At 45.1% G+C, this 18955-nt stretch overlaps 1 protein-coding gene across 9 annotated transcripts in view; it reads left to right on the top strand.

Annotated features, from left to right (window-relative positions):
• Positions 1-337: 337 nt before the first annotated feature.
• Positions 338-18955, top strand: part of atp11c (ATPase phospholipid transporting 11C) — a 40538-nt gene continuing 21920 nt past the window's right edge. For all 9 annotated transcript variants that reach the window (XR_011602164.1, XM_070961993.1, XM_070961989.1 and 6 more), the window contains exons 1-3: positions 338-907; positions 15187-15306; positions 16752-16841. Coding sequence is in view for 8 of the 9 variants with exons in the window: in XM_070961993.1 (XP_070818094.1) it covers positions 881-907; positions 15187-15306; positions 16752-16841 (237 nt within the window). In the remaining variant the exon portion in view is untranslated. The remainder of the gene's footprint in view (positions 908-15186; positions 15307-16751; positions 16842-18955) is intronic.

Genomic DNA, 18955 nt, shown 5'->3' on the forward strand with positions numbered 1-18955 from the left:
TTTCATGTTTCTTTTTTTTTATAAAGATTACCTGTTGTGTATATTTTTCCAGTAACAGCTGCATATTTGTATAAGCCTCTTATCCATCATTCTATTATAAGAGATGGGCTGTCACTCTGGAAAATCCCTTCTGCATCGTCTATCCAGAGGAGAAATTATTATATTATGTATTTTAATTATTACATGAGGCCTCTACTCAGAGCTCAATGATCCCTGAAGTGCAATCACAAACTGCCACCTCTCTCACGCTAGTCTCCTCCACAGAACAGGGAAATGGGATTGTAGTTTCAAATCCAGACCACATTACCCAGAAGTCAGTGGGAGCGACGGTCGCCGCACCTTCGCCGGGTGGAGCTTGTGAACGTGGGAACGCTGGTGGGCTGCTGCGGGCTGCTGCTGGAGTGAAAATTGTTTGACAGGGAGGCGAGGCGACCTGTGCGCAGGGGATCGGAAAGAGAAGAAGTTTTTTTGCGCGTCTGAGGCAGTTTACGAGTCCGACGGGGAGGCAGGCTCGGGGGCGACAAATGATCCGGACGAGTCTCAGCAACAGGGCGCACAGCGAAATGTCAGGGACTGTTTCAGCCTTGAGCAAAGGGAAGCGCGACTAGTCCACCGCAACGCGGAAAATATTCAGCGCGGCGAGAATGCGAATGGTGCGAAGATACCGAAATCAAGCAAAATGGAAACGATGTAGCGTCGCTGCGGCATTTCATATAGCTAGAACTAACGTTAGAGTAGAGACTAGATAGCTAAGGCGCTAGCAGGTTAACTAACATACATGTAAAGTTATTCCCCGGAGAAGCCGAAGCGGAGCCCGGAGGCGTCTGTTGAATCAGAAGAGTTCACCACTGTTGCGAAATACAAGAAGATAAACAAGAAGATGCTTCGGAGAAGACTGAACCGTTTGGTATGTGCGCCTGGCGTCAACACACACACACTCACGCACGCACGCACACACATCGTTAGCTTATGGCATCCTGCTGTTCCTGCTAGCCTTTTAACTGCCGTGATTCTGCCCTCAAGCTGGCATTTTCAGTCATCTCCCCTCCTGAAATGCTTTCTGTAAATTGCGTGAGAAACGGCTTCAGCAAACTGTTACTTCACACTGACTGACAACACCAACGGCCGCTGTCTCACTCCGCCCGCCTCGTAGCTAACTGCTAGTTAGGTAAGTTCTCTCCAGCCAGGAAGTCACGACGGACGTAAGTTGGTGTTGGTAGATGTCGGAGACATTAAACAACACTTTGCAGGTCACATGCGGGAATTGTTGTGTTACGTAACGCCGCTTGCTCACCGCCATGTAAACTCGTCTCCTTAATAACCGCATGATGACAGTGAGCGCAGCGGCTCACCTGAGCGCGTGAAACCGGCCCGGAGCTAAAGGTACGCGCAGAGAGCGTCTGACTGGAGTCCCAAAGGCTGAAAACATGCACTATATTTAAAGACACAAAGACGTGCATCACAAGATATGTCCTCCAGAGCTGCGACGATTCATCGATTAGTCCTCAACTGTTGAATTAATCGCCGTCAATCGATTAATCGGTTTGAGAATTCTCTGCATCTGGAATGTGAATATGTCCTCGTGTCTTTACTCCTCTGTGACAGTAAACTGAATGTCTTTGGGTTGTGGACAGAGCAGAGGCGGGTCTACAATTTTTTTCTTGGGGGGGCTAGCTAGGGGAAGAGACTGTGGAAGGGTGGCACACTGATCTGACATTTTTTTAAATGCCCCACAATCTTGGATCATAAGAAATGGCAGGCTGAGGTATTAATAATAGAACTATTTTATTTACCCAAATAATGCACAGAACAGTGTAGCATCTGGCATTTAGAAATCTTATCTGACTGAGAAAAATGTTTTTTGTTTGAGTAGGTTGATCTGTGCTCTGGAAGAGTATACTGGTGTATAACCTAGTAGTAGTGGTAGTAGTTTCAGCAAGATAAACGCTTGTGTTTCATAGGCATCTAAGCCTACCTCTTTGTTACCTTACAGAGACAGAAACAATCAGTTTAGTTTAGCTATGAACAGCTTTATTACAACCCCAACAATACGTTAGAAAACCACGCAGAACACATATACACTTGCACAAATCAGTCTCACTATACACACATTTTTAGACCATGCATAATACATGACTTTTCATTTATAATACAGTGTAGAAGTCAGTGATACTGAATTCAATAACAATCTTACAAACAAAAGCTGGGTCTCCTGTTGGAGTAATGCACTAGACTTGATCATCATTGATAAATTATTTGTATAAGCTTTCTGAAGTCTTAAAGCAAAAGAGATCAAATACCCAGCTGGCGGGATGGTGTGTCACTGCAGCTTTGACTATGAGACTCCTGATGGTTCACATGATCGTGATCCAACTGATCACTAGGGGAAGTGTCTGATCACACAAAGAACTATTCAATTATTGCATCAAGAAGTTATTTAAACACACACTGTTTTTATTCAGTTGCCTAGGGTTATCCATTATGACTTTATTTAATACGTATTCAAATGTGATCAATTTTAAAGACATCCTGCTGCCTCTCTTGACATTGTGGACACATCCTGCTCAGTTCATTTAAACTTCTTATGCTATAGGCTACTTGTCTATTCCTTCCTATTTGATTGATAAACAGATACATAGATAGATTCAACTGTCCTTTAGCTCATAAAAACAACAACCACACTTCCACTCATCAACAATAAAGAGTATTAAAATAGATGTAAAGTATTAAACAGAATTGAATCAGTAATTCTTGATTAAATTAAAACTGCCCGTTCCACCGTCCAGCCCAGTTGTGGCAGAGGTGGTGTGTGAGTTTGAGTGCGACTGATTCAGGATGCAGTGACTGATACCTTGATCACTGTTATCTGCAGCCTTTATTTTCTTCATCTTAAAAAAGGTCTCAGTGTTTTGAATCCTTTTCATCCTGTTTCTCTGCCAATCACTGTCTGCCCCTGAGTAAATCATGCATATTGTTTGGATAGAAATAATATTGTTAAGTCAGAAAATCACTTTACTTAAACTGAAACACACAGTGTGTTTTTAGTCCATTGGTCAGCTTGGGGTTGCTGTGACGTTTGTTTTTTTCCACCTTTACCGGCGCAGGCTAATGTTTCCCATTGACTTCAATTCATTATGCTAAGCTAGCGCACTGTTCCAACTCTAGATGCGACTTACTTATCAACTTAATTTAAACATTTGTAAATCATTTAACACTACACATTGTGAGCGACTGTTTACTTATCCTTGTTTTCTCTTTATGAGACGAAATAGTGCAAGTCTGCATGAGTTGAAGTTCAAACAGAGCAAAGAGTCGTGGCATCCTGCATATTTTTGAACGTCAACTCGGACAAACTGATTGGCAGCTCTGGTGGGGGTGGCCAGGGAGGGTGGCCAATCATGTTCCAGGGGTAGCCGCTGCCACCCCCAGCCACCCCGGTGGCCACGCCTCTGGGACAGAGCAAGGCTTTTCAGGACGTTATGGTGGGCCTTGGGAAGAAATGATCAGTTTTTTTCACCGTTTTCTAAATCTAAACAATTAATCTGTCAATCGAAATGATTGCAGTCACGATGCAGCCTGTCTGAGGATGCATGCTAGTTGTTTCTAATTGCGCCACGGTCCCTCTGTACTCTGTGTTTTTTTGTATCCAGCCTGAAATTGGTATCATGCCAGCACAAAGTGCTTTGACATCATATTTCACGATTGGTCAATTTAATGCTTACCCTTTTAAAGTTCATCCATTGGTTTCACTGCCCTGCTCATACGTTAATCATTCATGAGTGGGCTAGTTCAAAGTGGAGCAACTGTCCGCAGGGCCGGGTTTATAAATGCTAAGCCACCTTTACTGCCTCTTTATCGTCCTCTTATGCGCCAGTAACCTGTTGTCACCAGCAGGTTGAATCCCCACAGGCTATGTGAGCAGTATAGATACCGACAGTGAATAAGAGAAAGCAATATAATAATTATAGTGCCTGACCCTCCTCCTGGCCTCTCTCTAAGTGTTGCCAGGTCAGCTGATTTTCCTGCTTCTGGAGAGGATTGCTGCTGTAATTTCTCTTCAGTGTGAGCTGTAAATAATATTTTGTGCGGAGCAGCCAGCCACACTGTCACTGATGCACACATTACCGTTATCTCGGGCTCTGGCTCTCTGCCTCCTGGTTCACACCATGCTCCCCTTGCCCACGGGAGGCACATCGTGAAGAGGGGGGGAAAGATAGAGAGGGGGAGGGTGGCACCGAGGAGGCTTCATGTGTTTCACTTGACTCTCCCACTATGGCGCACTGTGCCACTAAACCCTGAGTGTGTCTTTGGAAAATCATTAAAGATGGCTGTGGGAACGAGCGGGGCTGGGCTTTTCATGGGGGTGGGAGGGGGGGGCTCCAGAGGTTGTAATGCTCTGACAGGAATGCAGAATCACACAGCTGCCTTTGATGTTCGTTCAAGCCCTTGAAGGCAGCGGTATGATCTGTGAGAGGTGGAGCCTGGCGGAAATGTGATAGTGTTCATTGTGGGAGCCCCTGCCTTGACTGCAAGGAGAACAGCACTGCCACATGCAAACAGCATCACCCAAGCAGCACCTTAGTATCTTTTTTTTTTTTTTCCCATACGCCATGGTAATCAGCAGACCTCCTCCTACTCACTAGCTCATGTTAACTCACACACGTGAAGTTTCTGATTAATATTTGACTCAGTTGTAGTACTGGAGCGAATACTCCTCAGTAGTGAAGCCAAGTGGTTTAGGGGTCGGAGGCTTGACAGGTGCTCTTACCCGGTGCTCAAAGGCAGGATATGGTCATGCTGAAGCAAACGGGGCTGCTTTGTGTTCGGATGATTCCCTTTTAAGCAAAAATACCAAACATTCTCTTGACTAACAAGTTAAAGCAATGGAAACTGTAAAGTTATTGTGATTCATGGTTGTTGTTCACGTTTCTTCTGTTAAGTTGAGGTTGACTTTTAGCATCATACAAGAAGAGGACGGATTGCATTTTAGTGGCAGCCTCTTGAAGTTATTTAGGCACGTGCTACAGACTTATAGTCTCAGCAGCATGCTCCAGTACCGTGTGACAGTGTGCTCTAATCAGAGCGTCGTGAATAAATTCGAACCTACAGGTTTTATTTGTGATTCAGAAGCACCCCAGTGATGTCATGGCATTTACAAAAATCATTTCCATAACATAGAACATCCTCCTTTGATGCCATGAGGGGTTTTCTTGTGCCCTGCTGGAGCTTTGAACTCAGCTCAGGGTGCAGCACCACTGTGGTCTCCCTCTTTCTCAGCGAGGCTTCCCCCTCACCCTTCTGACCTCCTCTCCGTCTCTCTTCAGTCTGTGCATCCTGCTGTAGGCGGATGCACCGCAGCCTGCCAGTCTCTACTTGACTGTGGCCCAGGCACTAGTAAGCAGACCCTGACCTGGCTGGAGATGTTGGGTGGAGGATTGCATTACAAATACTCTGGGAAGCCCCAGGGCTCTGTAAACCTGTTTGTGAGGTCAGCTAAGAGCACCTAAACTCACAACTAAGTGCAGACATGCCCTCAGACTATGCGCACAAACGCATTTAGGTGATCTTGTGCAAACAGCTTTTGCTAGCACAGACACACAAGGTTAAACATTTTTTGGAGACTTGTGGTGTCAGGGGAAGCTAATGTTTTGTTCAGCAACAAAAGAGGATGTTGGGGGGTTTTTTGCCTGCTGCAGCACAATGCAAGACTTCCATCTGACCAGGAAATGTAAGCATTGTAAACAGGCACTGAGTAGCTTGCGGCACCTGTTGGGAACATATGGGGGGCTTTTATTCACTGTTGAGAAACAAGACTCCTGTAACAGGGTTGACACTTTTGGGATTAGCGTAAGAGGCCACAGACCATGCAAGGCATGTAGCACCATTTGATTTATCAGGTCTGTTTGATTAGGAGAGATGCGTATTGATTAGAACTCAGTTTTGCCGCCATTAGTCTTGCAGCGCGAACTGGCTGGCGAACAGAATTGCTTACTCCGATTTCTTTCTCTTCCCTTCCTCTCTCTCTCGCCGTCTGCTCTCCTGCATTCTGCCCAGTAATGGAAACCCAGCCAAAGGAGCTCATCTGCAACACACAGCAGGATAATAAATATATTTAGTGTGGGGAGGGAGGCAGTGTGAAGGAATAAACGGCAGGCTGTGGGATAGCGGGCTGATGAAATATAGTGGGGGAGTACGGAAAGCCCTGCGTGACTCAAACCGGAGAGGCTGGAGTGAAACCCGGGGGTGGACCTGTAGCCTCTTTGCACCTCTCCATCTCTTTCTCCACCTAATGGACAGACTCTTTCAGGCTTCCTGTAGTGGTTAACACTGGAGTGGGCGGGTCAGGTTGGATACAAGGGGACCACGGATGGCTTTTTGTGGCAATTTTCCACTTCCTTTTAAAAGCTAGGTTGAATTCTCAGTTTGTACCTCTAAATAATTCAGGTTGCTTCATTTATTTTGAATTCTCCTCACATCGCTCCTCCCTTCCCTGACCCACGTATCCTCGCCAGGCTAGCGGCACTCAAAATGCATCCTCATCATCCATATATGTATAAAGGCTCATCCGGAGATTTTCTGTGCCATGCTCCAGCTCTAGCATTACCCAGAGAGCATTCGCAGTGAGATGTGAAGAGAATGCTGAGATGTGTGGGGGGATGTTTTTTTTTTTTTTTTTTTTTGGTCTGTGTCTATGTCTCACTCTCTGTGTCTGAGCACAGAGGGAGAAGGAGAAACGGCAGCATCTGTGATGTTTCGTAATCCCAGTTTTTCACTGTCACCTGAAATGATAGGATGCACACGGCCACAGTGACGAGGAGCAGCAAAGTCCATGTGAGGATTTAACGAGTGCTGGAAAACATACAAACATGCCCCCCCCCACACACGCTCGCTTGAATACCTAGGTTAAGCAACAGCGTACAATTACTATCTCCACGGCAAACTCCCAGCTAGACAGGCGGCATTTTTCAGTCACGGGGAGAGAAATGGGTCTTTTAAAAGTGGTCACAGACCAGTGGGAGGAAACGATTGAAAAAACCCCAAATCAGCTGTGCCCTCTGAGCAGAGGAAGGAAAGAGCCACATTGATTTTTGTCATTAGTCTTGTTGCGCTCCTATGCAGTGTCTAAGGATAATTAATTGAGTAGCAATTACAGCCAGTGTAGCCCGGTACATTATTAAAGATAATGTCATCAGTAGGGCTGTAGCTGAGATGGAGATTTTTAAAGCTTGTCAGCATTAGGATGTACTGTAAATGCCTTTTTTGTCGGTATTGCATGGCTCTCCGCCAGACATGGTGGGAGAAATGAAAGCCATTGTAGTGTGGTGTAGTTCTGTGACGACCCATATGCCACCTAGAAAAAGCAGCTGGATGGAGCACCTTCATCTAAGTAGCTGAATCTGGTGATTTGTTGCACACATGCACACACAAAAAAGAGGACTCCAGAGACTATGTGCACTTGGCTGGAAAAACCATACTCCATTTATGGCTACACTTCTTTAAATTCTCTTTAATTATAGATTAAAGTGTGACTAGGCTGCTGCTTGAAAATGTGCTCCCCTTTCCTGGTCTTAAAGCACAAAGTGTGGCGGCCGTCTCCATAAGAACCCCCTCCGCTTTTGTCGGTCTCTTCAGGACTTACTCGGCTAAACTGTCGAGAGGATGGTGGCTACGGGGATAAAGTTCAAGCTGGAGAAGGTGGCGCAACGTGTAATCTCAAACTCAAAACCAGAGTCTCAATAAATTAAGGCTTTAAGACTGTAAAGCAGTTAAAAAATAACTGTCTGTGTGAATGTAAAACTTGTTCCCAGGCTTGTTGTGGCAAGTTTGGGCTGAGGGCTGTGATGCTCTGTTTTGAGCCTCAGATACGGCAGTGACCACAGACCACAGCATTGTGTGACCTGATTGCGCATTTCCTGTTTTAACATCTTTGGCTGTTTTTTTGTACCACATGGCATTTGTTTTATCTTCTCTGGTGTGAAGTAATAGTTGAGGTAGACACAGTGCTCACCAGCTTGTATTCAGGTTGAACGCAGATAGAAATCGAGGCGCAGTCATGTAGTCACAAGACGCCAGTGCTTTTCACACATTTCAAACGTTGTCATTAGACGATAGGCGTTGCAAGTGTCGTTAGCAAAATATCTGTCTGCGGCTTTTTGAGGCGACCAAATGATTGAGGAAGCAGCTCCCAGTGCGAGGTCTAGATGAGTTTCCCCTCCTCCCCATTGTCGAGGGACACGGCGTAATGTAGGCCAGTACCAGCCCATGGTACAGTACACTCTGTGTCTCGTACAGCTGCAGGGATGCTAGTAGAACAATGAGCCTTTGCCTATCCACAACAGCTCCTTAGGATCAGCCCTCAGTTCAAGTTGGACTATTACTGCTCTGTGGGGCTGTTCATCACTGTGTGCAAACAGCGGACAGACAGAGGAGAGAGTAGCCTCTGATATGGGGTCTGTAGACTGTGCCAAGTGTTGGTGAAATCCATGATGGAGGTAACTTCTGTTACAGGTTCACTATGGGGTAATGGTTCTGCTTTTTGATTTGGTAACCTCAAAGTATGGACAAACCCTGTCGCCGACCAACTGAAGATGTGCTGTCAATGATGTACTCTGACATGTTTAGAGTAGAAAATTATTCTTAGATATTTAGATATATAAAGGGAAGACTAAAGCTGGAAAAGAAAATATCACAAAGTTTCATTCTAACCTAAAGATGCAGTGTTATTAATGGTATGAAGTGTTTAACATTATCTTCCAGTGACACACTATGGTCCCTCTATATGGAGTCATTTATTATACTAATTATTCTAAGTGAGGTTCTCTGTGATTAAAAATATTTTTATATATTATCGGATATCCATTACACTTAAAAAAAACAACAACAAAGCATCTTTTGTGCTGAAATTAGACAAATTAGCGCATGTGAAATAGCTTTATTAAGAACTCGTTTGTTGCACAGGAGCTGCAACAAAGAGGTGAGTGCTTCTTAAAGTCATTGTAGTGACAAACGTTTAGCGTTGGTTTGACGTTAATGTGTTTTTGTGCTATATTTTCTTCAAAGGAGAACGTAGCCTCTGTAAATTCTCTGCAGCCTAGGCAATGAGCTCTTGGATGTGTAATCAAAACTGAGCGAGTTACAATTAGTGAGACGGAGTGAGCGTGCTGGAAGAGGACAGGCAAGTGGGCTGACAAGAAAGACGGAGGGGACGAAAGAGAGGCGAGCGCCAGATAGAGCACTGCAGTGACTAACAGCATTGACTCAACACGTTCATCTCTCCCCTCGCGTTCGAGCATTCATCACTCAGCTCTGTTCAGCCTGTCATAATACCAACTTTATGTTGCAGTTAGGCTGTTTTTCCTGTTGTCATCAACATTTCTTGAAGCGGTTTACTGAAGGTTAGGCATTTATTCATCCCATTACTCTCAGACTACCGTTTGATATTCAGGCCTAGACTTACACTAATGTCATGGATCTTCTCTTGGGACTCTGCCTGCTGTGGTTTCTCCTGCACTGCATGTTGTGAGATCTAAAACGGCTCATGTGTGCTGCATAAAGCAGCAGATAAGGTTGACCTGTGATGAATCCACTTAAGCTGAGAGCAGCATCATAAAACCTCACAGGGCAGATAAGATGTGGTTAGGGCAGATGTTCTGAAGCAGTTGAACATGATAAAGGGCTGAGGCACACTCACACACACGGCCCACGCTTCTCATGCACTCTAGACATTATACACTATGCAGCTTTGCTCTTTTTTCCCGGAGAATTACATGAAATGGATGCTAAGGTCATGGACTTAACAAGGAATCTGTCGTTGTCAGTGCAGTGCAGTGTTATTAGTACACATGCAGGACATAAAGAAGTACAAGCACAGGTCCCCAGTGCTCTCTCTTCTTCACACAGCTCCCTCACACCTCATTAAATGTGTTTAAGTAGATTTTCTAAGTGGATTTTTCTGAAGCTTAATGGCACAGCTCCTGCATTCCGCACTGAATGAGCTCGGTGTCTTTCCTCCCCCCTGCACCCGAGTTGCAAACCTGCAAAGAGCAGGCTGATCAGGACAAAGCTTAACCTTCTGTATTCTTTCGGGCTCGCAGTTTTTCAATTTGTTTCAGCACTTTTGGAAGAAAAAGTTACAGCATTGATTTAGTTTGACCACAAAATCTATTTGTGTCAGGGTAAATAATACTCGCCGCGCTCCTGTCACACCTCCTGTCACTCGCCTTTTTTCTCCTGCGCGTCATCTTTATTTGTTTTGCCCAGAGATGCTTGTCAGATGAACGTGTTTGACGGCAAACACTCCTCGTCTGGCGATAAACATGTAAGTTGCGGGAGGCGCGTTTCAGTTCAACTTTGATGCCAACTGAAGATGCGTTAGAACACACTTTGCAATCCAGATCGGTCCTGAGAGCCAGAACCGCTCACTGTATGAGCTGTGACGGACTCGCAGGCCACAAACGGCATCGTGTTTGTCAGTGAAGAAGGGCTACGGCCACAGAAACTGGATGTGCTGTTTTATTCTTGTCTTGCGTGATGATATGTGACCAACCCAAACGCCTCTTGGATGAGTGGTGATCTTCAAGAATAGTCGCCTTTGATGTGGTGCTTTTAGACAGCGGAGTTTGTATGGGTGTCTTATGGCAGGTCGTCCCTTACACCACCACGTCCGACTGGCTTTTGATATGGTTGTGTTATTTTTAGGGTTAGGCTATTTGGATCATTGACACATCTTCACTCTACAAGCGGATGTACATGTTTGCTCAAACATGTAGTTGCTTCTTTTCTCCGCTTTATGTTTGGTCAAACAGAACGAGCAATTAAAGATCTCATCTTGGGCTTTGAAGAATTGTGTCACTATTATTAGTATAAAACAAACATAACCTAATTTAATCAAAAAAATGAGGCACTGATTCACTCATAATAAATTTAAAATGTGCAGCCGGAGTTTATATTGCATTGGCTTAGCTTCCAGCATGCTATGTGGCTCATAGTCGTGTTAACTGTCATTATATTGACTGCACCGTGGTTGAAGTGATGTACTCATCACCTCATCTGAAAAAGATTCAAGCTGTTGACACTTAGCGACTAGAAAAATACACCACTACAGCACCAGAAATGACCGGAGCCGAATCACCAGCTCGCTGATGGTGCCATTTGAAAAGTTTGAGAAGGATTGTGCTGTCAGAAAGTGGAGTGTGTTATGGTGTACGTGCCATTGTTAGTTTCTGGTTACCCAGCGTGTCTGTTCGGCTAACAGCACGCAGACTGTGACAAAGCGGGATAGTCACTGAATAGTGAGATGGTGTGACAGGACGCAGTGTCATCAGACCGGAGTCATCACTGCGAGATTGGCTGGAGCTGAATGCAGTCTTATATTCCCCCTGTTCTCAGTGACGCACCTTTCTCCCCCCCAACCCCCTCCGCCACCGTCCCACCCTGCGCTCATTTCACAATGTGTCCATAATTTAATTTAGACCATACTTTAATGTAAAGTTTCTGGCTCACTCAACTCTCTAATGCACCATTTATTTTTGACTGAGCAATCAGATTCAGCTCAATCGAGCATTGGATGTTTGCTTTATCGATCTCCGTTCACGTTTTGCAGCTGATGCTTTTCCATCAAGGATGAATCCACTGTTTGGTATTGACATACTGGCACTTGATTCTTGGCCGCTTTTGCTGTACTTGCTAACATCATTGGCAATGAATGGCTTTGACCTTTGACAGTGAGGCAGAGATAATGCCATCAGTTCTATTTTCCTTTACATTAGCATTTCTCACGTGGCCTCTCGCTCACTATTTTGTAGATGAGCATTGCGGTCACGTATCTGCTCAAAAACGAGGCAGGCCCCATGGTCTGACCCTCATTACGTTTTACGGTGAATCTGCCACTAAATCAATGGTCATTCAATAGTTTTTTCCTTATCTTTAGGACCCCAGGGTGTGGACTACTTCCTCATTTTATATAAAATCTCTATTTCTGTATGAATTATGTGTGCGTAGGTGCCAACATTTCTTTTTTAGGATCATTTCTGGGGCCCATGAAAGCGAGTGTTTATTGATCTGATAACCCAGTGACCTTGTGCATAATCAATCCTAAAGAAATGGGCACAAGTGTAAGATTGGCACAAATGGAAGCCAGCCAACTAATATTGTTCCCTGTCTGACCTGTAACCCTGAATTACAAGCCAGAGGTCCTTGCAGGTCCTTTGACTCGAGGCTAATTTGGTTTGTAAATTGTTCTTTACTTGCATTTTATGTTCTGTCCGCGCAGCTCTTTGTACATGATTGCTTTTCCCCGTCCTACATTGCTTCCTAATGTTACATTAGGTGTTCGCAGAATTGCATATCCGGAATGCTGCTATTACATTTGTAGATGGCATTTTGCAGAGTACACAGAGGAAGGATAACTGCCAGAAACACTGCATCTGATTCAAATAAATGAACAAGGTGATCCACGGGGGTGTTCTTGGCTTACTGCTCCTCCTGGGGGCTGCTTGTTGTTTGATATAGAAAACCTGGATGTGCTTGTGTCCTTGGAGCCTGTTGTACTTCCTTTCTCTCACACTTTCTTCCTCCTAGTCGTTTTCCCTCTCTCTCTCTCTTCATCCTCTGGCAGCTCGGTCCGTCCGGTCCTGCTGAAGGGGTGTCAGTGTGTGCCGAGCGGGGAGGGGATGGTAGATTTGACAGCCATACTGAGGTGTGAACATAGCCGCTCATGCATAAGGGAGCACTATGTAAGCCTGCTGGCTCCCTCCTCTACTCTGGACTGGAGAGACAATGGGAAATATTTCAGAATTAAGACAAGAATTTGGTCTTTACGTGATTTGATAATTAATGAAATTCTCATGTAAACTGGAGTTAGAGAGACTGTTCTTTTTTTGTCCCTACATGGATGTATTAGGCTCCCAAGCGTTTGAGGCTATTCTTTGATCTAACTTCTTGTCAGCAACAGACTTCGGGCAGCTCGCTGTCCAGGTGGCCGTAATTCACACGTTCCCTGGCGCTTGTCCTGGATCAGATGTTCATGGTAATTGTCCCCTCGGCCCACATGTTGTTGGCCTTTATGTTATATAAAGCAGATCCCCTGCCTGCATAACCTTAATAATTTACAATCACAGTAATAGCTGCACAACTTGTACTTGAGCTGAGAGCACAACTGCTTTTAAGGACTGGTGGGTCGGGTCCTGTCAGAGGAGAAAAGAACGGATCGGTTGAAAGTTGTTTTGCTGATCACTGAGTACTTGGATTTTCAATTGAAAAATGACACGTCATGTGAAAGTGCATGTCTCAAGAAACGGTAAAAATAGGTGTAGTTGTGTAACTGGTTGCTTGTAAAGATGGCCAAGGTGGGAATTCTCCACACTTGTCACCTCTCAGAGTGATGATCCGGCCAGTCGTGGTCCATTAACTTGCCACAGATCAAAGTCTGGGTGAGTCAGAAGGACGGACTAAACAACTGACTTTCAGTATCTACATGGTGCACAAACACAAGAGATTCTTGGGACGATTTCTGACAAATATCGTCAGCAATATAATATTTCATGTGTACCTCAAGATTCTTCAACCAAAAAAAAGGAAATGTTCCCTTAATAATCCAACTTTCTTGCTTAAATGATGGGTAATAGTGAGCGACAGACACATATACAGATGACGTAGATAGCACTTGATCTGGTACTCGAAATGGTCAGCAGCTTATCGCTGTAATGTTTTATGAGTGTTTATTGACTGATGAGGTCGTTTACCCTTTACAGAGATGAGAATAATCTTCCTCCATGGTGAGATAAGCAACATGCTTGAGGATAAGAGAGAAGGAGGAGGTCAAAGCAGATATGGGTGTAGTTCTTCTGGCGGAGTCGTATCCAGCGTACTGGCTCTGCAGTTGTAATGATCCTCAGCCCTTGTGGCTTTCCAGGCTGCACTCGTCAGGACAGAAACATGTGATGTGTAATGCCTGTGCGTGTAATGGTGGTGGATTTTAATGGCAGCGAAGCACGGATATGATACTGGATCTGTTTTGTTTTTGCCACTGCCCTTTGTTCAACAGACTCAGCATTGTTCAGAGATGACTGGTCCACATGAAATCCACTTTCTTGGCAGCTGCTGATAGAAAACTGTAACAATGCAGCTTGATAACATTTCGTAGAACAATATAATTAAATATTTCACAGGCTTAAAAAATGTTGCTGTGTGAATGTCCTCTCTTATAGTTAAGAAGTGATGTGTAGTTACAGCCTGAGGTTGCTTCACACACAGAAGAATGAACCCAATCAGTCCCACACAGTGCTGAGAAAACCCCTGATTTTAAATTAAAAATGGAAAATTTCCTTAGTTCCTTTTTTGGGTCATCATTTGTACTGTTGTTTGTGAGATTTATATAAGGAGAGCTCCTGTAAAGTGGAGGTAAGACAGCGACCTGGCATCCCTGCTTTGTTCTGTGATTCACCCCACCTGCCTTTTAAGGAAGAGGAATGCCCCGGCCACCTCGTGTCGAGGGGAGTCCAGCGTGTCTCTGGCTCCTGACCTGTTTCCTGAAGTCTTCCCTCTTTCAAGCACTGGGCAAGCGTGTGCTTGCACATATCACCCTGCCATCTGCATCACAGTTGTTCATCCCGTAAATCTGAGCAGAGCATTTTTCTCCTGGCTGCCTGCATGCATTACTCATTTATCATCGATGAGAGGCCACCTGGGAGAGAAGAAATGAAGTTACAGGCATTGCACCATCACCATTTTGGCCCGTTGACCCTTGTCATACTTTTCTTTGTCCCCTCCCTTGAGTTATTGGCTTGTGCTCAACAGTTTTCCAGCAGAGTGCTTTTCAAGTCTTTTTAATTTTCTGCACCACGGTAGACATTTTAATCTCTTAATTCTTGACCTGTGGGAAGAATTTAGGCCTCATCAGGCTGTAAAATATTTTACGGCCACAACAACTCCTTCGCGATCATTGTGGACTCGCTGCACCTGCGACAGCAATGCACCGTTTCGTTTTCATTGATTTATTCTGCAGAGCGGCAGATTGTGGGTCAAGTTTTATCTTAGCTTCAGCTAATTCTTGTTTCATGTATGAGTTTTTATTTTATGCCAGATTTAACTTGTTCAGTGTCTAATGTCTGACTTACTAACACGTCCTCTGTTTCCTCTCTCTTTTTGTCCTCCCGCCCCCCCTTCCCCCTCGACTGCGTCCTCCAGCTTGGAGGTGATGAGAGAAGAGTCGACAGTAGGACTATCTACGTTGGTCATCGCTCGTGTTCCGCCACTGAGGCTTTCATACCACCCAAGTTCTGTGATAACAGGATTGTGTCCTCCAAGGTAAGAAGCGCGCTTGCACACATATGCCAGAGCTCCAGTCTGCTCATATAGCAAGATTAAATTCATATATCTCGGTTTTTCCTCAGCTCCTCCGTGTGTTATGTTTCACTTGCCTTCGGGCTTTTTTCTTCTCTTATCGAACACTTGGAATGCGAAATGAACCCTTGAACGGGCCGGAGCATTCCCGTGTCTTTCTTCCTGTCTTGATCCCTCCTCCCGCTGCCTCTCCCCGTGCTTGTCTATGCTCCCAATGGAAGGAGATTATTTGTCTGTCAGGGGAGCGCTGGCTGTGGCAGTGAAATACATGGCTGGCTATTAATGTACTGGCAGGGTGGGCAATTCCGTCGTTTCCCTCCCGGTGCTCGGATAGAACGCGCCCCTCCCCACCTCCCCTCACCTCGGTCTCCCCCCTCAGTCCTGTGTCAGCCGCAGGCTCAGGGCTGGCTTATGGATATGACGGGTGAAAGTGATGAGGAGAGGGAAGCGGTGCGAGAGTGGGATTTATAGTGGTGCAGAGGGTCCTGGGGAGGATGGGCCAATCAATGGGCTCTTGCCAGAATGTCAGGGTAAACAGCCTTTAATTACCCCGGCTGTAGTGTTTATGTTCCTCCATGCCTCCGCCCTCCATCATCCTGTTGCTCTTGCACTCTGCAATGACCAATCTCCGCCTCTTCTCTCGCTGCTGCTGCACCACCACGCTCAGCCACCCTCACTGCTGCCACCCCCCTTTTCTCATTACTTTCACTCTCTTTTCTCTCTGGCAAAATGAGATGGGCCATTCTGCTGCCGCTGCATTTCAACAGCATCCCCATGCAGACATTCCCCTTCATAAACAGAGCCTTATTGCTGTTTCTGTGAGAGCGTGCATGCGCGTGCACATTTGTGTTTTTCACCCTGGTATTTTGTCGTGGCACAGCTGCCTCTTGTGTATTGTTTTTGAGATGTCTGTCAGGGATTTAAGAAGATTAAAGCATCGCTTCAGCCCTGATGCTATCAGCAGTCATGGCCACTTAAAAAAAGAACAAAACACACGCCAGCCTGATAAGTTCATTGGCTCTGCATTCAAGGGTAGCCAAATTAAGGAGATAAATGGCTAATCTTAATCAATGGAATACCTGTGGTCCCCCATGGGCCGTCTCCCCAGGCAGTACGAAGAACAGAGACTCGGAGCTATTGAAGTTGCCTTTTCCTCTCCCCCCTCCGCAGCTCAGACAGAATACACACATGCAAAGATCTGTGAATATTGAACGTCTCTAATCTCTCTCCCCTTGCCAAGCCTTTCTTTAACCTCCCTAAGCTCACTTGAAAAACACAGTGCCTGGATGGGAAAATTACACAGCAAAGAGCAGTAATAAGCAGTCCACAAACTCTTTCCCATTTTATTTCTCTGTGACTTACATGCATGTTTTTTTTCTTTGTCACCCCCCCCCCCCCCCCCCCCACAGTATACCGTTTGGAACTTTCTACCAAAGAACCTGTTTGAACAGTTTAGAAGAATTGCCAATTTCTACTTCCTTATCATCTTCCTGGTGCAGGTAAGGATACACTTTGCTTGTGCTCCAACCCAAACAAAGATAAGAGGTTGTTTATTATTGTTAAACACTGACTTTATGGATGCCTATTGTGTGTGTGACTGTGATTTTGTGTAACAGGTCCTATCTAACACACATCGCATGTGTGAGTCCTTTTCAAACAACAGTGCGAGCCCCACTGATAATCAGTCTGAATAGGTCAATGAGTCTCTTCCAGCCTACACACTGTGTGCATCCCCTTTATGAAGAGGAGTGGGAGACAGTGTGTCCATCTGCATGAGGTGACGGGGTGTGAACTGTACAGCATGTTTGAAACGTGTGCAGTCATAGCAGGTGTTCTCTAGCTTCCCTTGAGGATTGAGCAGTGTGCATGTGTTGTCTTTCGCTTCCTTGAGAGAACAGATATTGTCCTTGACTCACGTTCCACAGATTGTTTCTGCAGTCTCACAAGACTTTTTAAGAAAAAACATTGGTTAAAGAAGGCAGTAATGCCAAGGTATCAGCAAAGGTAAAACATATCTAATATATAAAAACACAAGCTGTACTCAATTTGCCTCAAGATTAGGCTTAAATATACATTATTCCCGGCTAAATTGAATTTATTAGGTGCATCCTTGTAAATAAGCATCCTTTTCAAGTTGCTAGCTAGCTGTATGCAGCTCACCTCTCTCAGCTGTGGCCTCCATTGTTCCGTAGGTGTCAGATCATGTGGAAGCCAGTATATTTTTTATGGGCTATCATTACTTGGACTCAGGAGCATGTGGATTTTATTTTTATAAAGTAGTATTTCCCTCAAATTAGGTTACAAGGTTCAAAAGATAAATCTGTCTTTAGGACTTTTTTCTCCCAAACGGTGCTTTTGGGCAATCTCAAATATGCTGTGGAAAATAAAGGGAATTCTTTTTTATTGTTTTGTGTTGTGTGTGTGCTACCCTGTCCTCATAAGTGGCAACTGTGAGCTGGCCAAGAGCGCTGACTGAAATGCTGTGACTGGCATCCTTATTCCCCTGCACTGTGCTCTTAAGGGACCTCCCCTCTCTCCTCGTTCCTCACTCCTGTCTGGGATGTGACAGTTGATGATTGGTGTAGGGAACAAAAAAAAAAGAAAAGAAAAAAGAAAGGAAGATTTGTTGCTTACATCTGCTATTGCTCTTCTATCATCTCAGAGGTTAGGTTCCCTCCATGGAGGTGGAAGCTAAAAGTAACCTTAACTATGGCGGCTAACAGCCTGCAAGTGTAAACAGGTGCTGGTGTTGGGCCTGCTCAGGAGAGATGTATAGTGTGTGTGTGTGTGTGTGTGTGTGTGTGTGTGTGTGTGTGTGTGTGTGTGTGTGTGTGTGTGTGTGTACTGACTGAATGGGCTCACAGAGTGACTGCTCCCAGAGGCCCAGCACTGTACTAAACAGAGCAATACCTGCTAGCCGCTGTCGCAAAGTAATTCCATCATTCTCAAGTCAATAGCAGATCAATTGCAGTGTTTTAGTTTGTCCTCTGGCTCTTGCTTCCACTTGTTTCTACAGTTGACACTCAAGCCTTTATTTGCCACTTTAAGTCTATATTATCCTCGGCTTGTGGATAAAGGTGCTGGACTTTGAACAGTTGTGAGCCACTGTGTGAAATTATCTTGAGCTAATGCAGCGCACTTACATGAGCGAAAACCACCAAGCATGTTTGCGTCGCCCTCGCAAACACACAGGGATTATCAGTGTGTGATTTGTGCAGTGCAGAATGTTTGTGTGTGTGTGTGTGTGAATACGTTGTATGTATGTGTATGTGCATGTGATGTATGACTCAGTGGGTGTCCTCGGTTTGCTGACGGTGTTTACCCAAGCTGCAGCGTGGTTGGCGCTTCTCCACTAATCCAGCCTCTCTTGAGGGGCCCCTTATCCTAACCACTCAGTTTTTTTCTCATGCAACCTGCTATTATATCAGAGAGGAAGGATGAGAGGGAAACAGGTACACAGACTCTGTGTGCACTCATTTTACACTCACATCTTGCAGATAGAAATAAACCTTCTCACTTCCCCTGAGAGGCTTCATGCAAATGCTCAACTGACACCCAAATGTCATGCATCCTCCAACGCCGTCCTACCCTGCTTTTGTCTCTCCCTTTGTCA

The sequence above is a fragment of the Chaetodon trifascialis genome, chromosome 5, assembly GCF_039877785.1.
Source record: "Chaetodon trifascialis isolate fChaTrf1 chromosome 5, fChaTrf1.hap1, whole genome shotgun sequence".
In the NCBI taxonomy this organism is placed as follows: Eukaryota; Metazoa; Chordata; class Actinopteri; order Chaetodontiformes; family Chaetodontidae; genus Chaetodon; species Chaetodon trifascialis.